This window comes from Mastomys coucha, unplaced genomic scaffold (genome assembly GCF_008632895.1).
Source record: "Mastomys coucha isolate ucsf_1 unplaced genomic scaffold, UCSF_Mcou_1 pScaffold14, whole genome shotgun sequence".
NCBI classification, from domain to species: domain Eukaryota; kingdom Metazoa; phylum Chordata; class Mammalia; order Rodentia; family Muridae; genus Mastomys; species Mastomys coucha.
Window position 1 is genome coordinate 104248076 of NW_022196896.1, and position 5561 is coordinate 104253636.

Sequence of the window (5561 nt, forward strand, 5' to 3'; positions counted from 1 at the left end):
GTCCTGGAACTCACTCTGTAGACCAGGCTGGCCTCGAACTCAGAAATCCGCCTGCCTCTGTCTCCCAATTGCTGGGATTAAAAGCGTTCACCACCACCACCGCCCGGCCGCTCTCCCCAATTCTTAACAGTAGTGTTCTTTAAACACATAGACAATATACTCCAGTCATCAGCAAGCCCTCTGCACAGAGGTCCCCACTCATGAGGCCATGAATGGGCAAATCCCATCTGGAGAAGACACTGAATTTAATTTCCCGTATTTCCAAAGGAAATAAACACATACACGTGATACAGAATCCCAGTGTGAAAAGTCCCCTTCCTCACTGTGTGCTCAAGTGCACTGCTCCGTAGATATGTACCTGCCTGTGTTCCAAGCTTTTTGTCAGTCAGAACACTATCTTACACATACCATCCGGCAGCTTGCCTCATTTCTTACTGGAGGATTTAACGGTTTGCTATGCTCTGTGTCATTTTAAAAACATCATCCTTTTAAACCGTGTAGAAATAAACATGTAAAAACTCCGCTCAACAACGTGTTTCTAAAGCCATGCAAGAAAAGGTATTATCTGAAATCGGGATTGTCCAGTCCCTTCCTTAGCCAGGGGATCTTTAAATCCAGGTGGGCAGAGCCTTCAAAAGGTGGCTCCCTCACAGATGCCAGCTCCTGTTAGCTTCTGTCACCTGCTCTTCTTGGCAGGGAAGACAGCTGCATGAATGGCATCCTCAGGATGGAGGTCCCCTTTGTACCTTTTTGTAGGATAGATGTTCTCCCTCACATAGTTCTTTCCCATTGCTGAGCTTTCCCGATACACAGCAAGCTCTATCTGTGATGGGTCTGATTGAAAACACACATGTTCACCCCCATTTCAATCACAGAGAACCTCGAGCAGGGCAGACGTCACCTACTGGGGTGATCCTGTGTCCTGGGTTACCAGCTGAGCTGTGGGAGTGGGTTCTTGGTAAACAAGAGGATTGTTGAACAGCCTTTGAGTTCTGCGTGCACCTCTGTGCTCCTGGTATCTGCACACAAACCCGAGTGCTTGGTGACGAGTAGACCCTGTGCCTACTTCACTAGTCATAGAGAAAGCATTTCTCTTTCCTCTCAGGTACTAATAGGACAGCGCTGGCAGCTTCAGTGCTCACTGATGAGGCTCTTCCCACTAAAGCACTCAAAGCAGGCTCCACCTGGATATGTCGCCAGAGGGGTTGAATGTAGTCAGCAGAAAGCTCTGCTCTGTCATTACCCCCAAACGGCCCAGGCCCACCTTGCCTTTTGAAATGGCTGGGAGCATCCTTCTGTCACAGCTCTCCCCCATATGATTTCAGTCTTCCATCTTATTATGAGTAAATAGTGGAGTATGTTAAGTATTAGAAAACAGTATTAAGCCGGACAGTGGTGGTGCACGCCTTTAATCCCAGCACTTGAAGCAGAGCCAGGCGGATTTCTGAGTTCGAGGCCAGCCTGGTCTACAGAGTGAGTTCCAGGACAGCCAGGGCTACTCAGAGAAACAAACCAAAAAAAAAAAAAAAAACCAGTATTAAACAGTATATTGTAATAGTGTTTCTCCTATGAACTATCCAGTTTCTTTACTTACAGGGATGTACATTTCTCCTGTGGCATTCTTTCTAGTCAAGTGGGTTAAGGACTTAATGGGTCATTCATCTGGTAATGTTTACTATTCAGGTTTTTTTTTTTTTTTTTTTTTAAATGCACTAAAGAGTTTAGAGCCAGGCTAGAGAGATGGCTCATTGGTTAAGAGCACTGACTGCTCTTCCAGAGGTCCTGAGTTCAATTCCCAGCAACCACATGGTGGCTCACAACCACCTGTAACAGGATCCCATCCCTTCTTCTGGTGTGTCTGAAGAAAGCAACAGTGTACTCACATGCACAAAATAAATAAATAAGTTATTTTTTTTTTTTAAAAAAGAAAGGTTAGTGACACCTCTGTGAAGACTATGACAATTCTTGTGACCTCAGGGAATATAACCAAATAAGGTTAAATGACCACAAAACTATCAACCACTCACTCAGGGAGAAATTCAGAATTCATACTTAAAATACAGAAATGCTCTTGGAAGAGAGTACATGACACCCGTAGCACGGCAACTATGTGTATTATTTCCTATCTTTGCTTTAAATTCTCAGATCTATACTTTCTTTGAATACATACTATAAAACCTCGCAGAGATCTCATTCCCATTGCTAAGCAGCCATTTTTCTTTTCTCTCCCGGCAGGATGTCCTGGGTGGCGTTCTGATCACTGCAATCCTCATTGCTCTAACCTACCCTGCCTGGACCCTCATCGACTGCCTGGACTCTGCCAGCCCCCTCTTCCCTGTGTGTGTCATAGTTGTACCTTTCCTCTTGTGCTACAATTACCCCGTGTCTGACTACTACAGCCCGACCAGGGCGGACACCACCACCATTGTGGCTGCCGGGGCTGGAGTGACCCTGGGATTCTGGATCAACCACTTCTTCCAGCTCGTGTCCAAGCCCACCCCGTCTCTTCCTGTGATTCAGAGCATCCCACCCCTCACCACTGACATGCTGGTTTTAGGTCTGGCCAAATTTATGGTGGGAATCATGTTGATCCTCTTGGTTCGCCAGCTGGTGCAAAAGCTCTCCCTGCAAGTGTTGTTCTCATGGTTCAAGGTGGTTACAAGGAACAAGGAGGCCAGGCGAAGGCTAGAGATTGAAGTCCCTTACAAGTTTGTCACCTACACATCTGTTGGCATCTGTGCCACAACCTTTGTGCCAATGTTGCACAGGTTTCTGGGACTGCTCTGAGTACAAGACAGTTGGGAACCAGTGTGCTTACTCAAGATGCGAAATATTAATTCAGGTAATCTCAATGCCTCCCATTTAAGGAAACCCTAAGTCATTGTATTGTTTTGTTTTGTTGATGTAACATAGATACTACTGCTGTGGCACCAGCCGTGTGATTCATCCGTAAGGACACCAGGCTCAACCCACAGCCGAGGTCTGCAAGACCACCCCTCCCCTTTCTGTTACATGGATTTAGGACACGGTCTTGGGTGGACAGGAATTGTAGCCTGGCTTGGAATGGCTATAAGCCCCACCAAGCTCCAGAGAGCCAGTAGACTTGAGGTAATATGAAGGCAGGATAGTTCGTTTCAGTTACAACCTTGCTTGATGCCGAGTCTCAATCCCCAAACTGGAGTTTTGGTCAGGGAGTAAGGGTGGCACCATGGAAAGTCGCAACTCCTCGGACAGAATAGCTTCTTGCACTGTGATCAGACTGGACCGTGCCTCAGTGGGTGGTGAGACCATTCTAGAGTAAAGTTTCCTGTGAGGAGACTGAAGACAGTAGCAGAGCCATGAGGCCGCCGGAAGAGCTTGGTAAAATAAAGATTTACCAACCCATCTCCTCCAGGCATGGTTAGTGAAGCCAGACGCTGATCTTCCTTGCATAGAGTCCGAAGCTTCCAGGGGTTCAGTTTCTACGCTAGCGCTAGCGTAAGCAACACAGGACGGGCTGCCAGCTTCTCACAGGTGGAAGTGAGGACACGCTGAGACTCCTGCGTGCTACTGCTTAGCCTTCAGCACCTGCCGTAGACACCTAGAAGGCACCGGATCAGCACAAGAATGGATAAGCTTCGTCCTCTGGAAGCCTGACCGAATTAGGTAGCCCTGACATTGCCGTTCCCTCATCACTGCTCGGCTACCATGTATAAATGTTTTCAATTATTCACCCATGAGGCAGAATCAGGGACCCCTCCCCCCCACAGTCTTCCTACCTCTTCTTACCTCTTGGTAGTTTTAAGATTTTTTTTCCGTTAAGAACTTTAAGATGTTTAGATCTGAGGAATTTTAGCGCAAGAAGGACTGCAGTTTATTTTGAGAAAAGAAGCCAATTAAGTGTAACACCTGTGAAACCTAGCGTGGGCCTCCTTAGCTCCTTAGACCTAAGAAGGTATTCGTGATGCCCGCAGCAGAGACCGCCTTTCCCGGACTGTGTGCTTCAGAAAAAGGATCAGGTGCAGCGACATCCTGAGGGGTTGGTGTAAAGGGTTGTTGTTGATCTCTTGAGGGATGGTGTCAGGAAGCCAGTGTTTGACTATATTAGACAAAAATCACACGCCCCCAACCAGAAGCTACTAAGGCTCCAACTTTTGCAATCAGTGTGAACACCAAAGCCAACGTTTTCTCTGATTTTAAGTATGTCCCATGGCCTATGTTGGAATGATGTTCTTTGGTACTGAATACGGTGTTTTCATTTCTGAAGAATAATTCTTGGGCCAGGCATGGTGGCACATGGTTTTAATTCTAGAACTTGGGAATCAGAGGCAGATGGATTTCTGAGTTTGAGGCCAGCCTGGTCTACAGAGCGAGTTCCAGGACAGCCTGAGCTACACAGAAAAAAACAAAAAAACAAACAAAAAAAACCCACCTGTCTTGAAAAACCTAAAGAATAATTCTTAACAAAGTGTTCATTTTTAAGTTAACAATTCTTCTCTTATTTATCGTAATTAAGAACAGGAATGGAAACGGCCCAGCACTTGCTTGGTTTTGCTGACGACAGTATTTCAACTCCAAGGCTGGGGAGTCACGAGCCTGGCTTACAGGTTTGCCTGCCTAGGCCAGCCTCTCCAGTGCATGGCTGTTGATAGGGCCACTTTCTCTTGTTTCTTCCCCAACCTCTAAGCTACCAAACTAGAGCTTGTAATGCTGGCTTATATTCACACAGGGTGATTTTAGTAGGTTTGTCTGCAGCCTAATGACAGAAAGCTCAACTTATTCCACATGTATTTGCAAAAGACGGGCTGTGGGTATTGTCACGGGGGTGGGGGTGGCAATTAGGAAGTATAAGGCCCAACAACAGGGAAGTTGACAACTGAGTGAACGCATTCGAGGCTGTGGTTACATAATTTAGATGGAGGGTGAATATATTAGCTACACAACGTTAAACAGTGGCCTTAGAATTTGTCATGACCGGTCACTCTTGGATGAACTTGAGACCAGCAAAAGGAGGGGGGAAGTATTCGCTGAAGGTGCCAAGGTTAGTTTAGGAACCCTACAGTATTGGTTTTAAATGCTATGGATTGATCACATTTTGCCTTTGGTCAACCTTCTCAATTCACTGAATTCACTTCTTACAGCACAGCAAGGTCATCCTAGTAAATTCTCTCCTGGGTCTCCTTTCAAAAAAGAAAAACCACTGTCAGTTTCTCTCCGGAGAGAGAGCGCCCCCTGCTGGCTGAGCTTGTCTTAGTCCAAAGGCCCTCTTGCCCTGGACTGGCCTGGTCACCAGAATGTGTCTCTGTTAAGTCTAGGCCTGGCTCACCCAGACACCAAAGCTTTTAGGTTCCTCTGAGAATCGGGAAGAATTAATACATCCTTTTCTCATCTTGCCACTACTCTGGGCCAAGGCATCGATCTAGACCAGCTTTCTATACAGCTGTCCATTCGGGGTCATTTTTGCTCAGACCTGTACCATATGCTGGAAAAAGACATAGGCAAGACCCTCAAACTAATACCCTTTCATGACAACCACTAAAACCACTCCACACTGTGCCTGGTAACTTGGGGTTTTCTTGCCC

At 46.5% G+C, this 5561-nt stretch overlaps 1 protein-coding gene across 4 annotated transcripts in view; it reads left to right on the forward strand.

Moving 5' to 3' along the window:
* Positions 1-2930, forward strand: part of Sgpp2 (sphingosine-1-phosphate phosphatase 2) — a 115421-nt gene extending 112491 nt beyond the window's left edge. For 2 of the 4 annotated variants that reach the window (XM_031368882.1, XM_031368879.1), the window contains one exon: positions 2236-2930. In XM_031368882.1, coding sequence (XP_031224742.1) covers positions 2236-2787 — 552 coding nt within the window. In that variant the 3' untranslated portion in view covers positions 2788-2930. The remainder of the gene's footprint in view (positions 1-2235) is intronic. The other 2 variants (XM_031368880.1, XM_031368881.1) reach the window with 1 other exon arrangement.
* The last annotated feature ends 2631 nt before the right edge of the window (positions 2931-5561 follow it).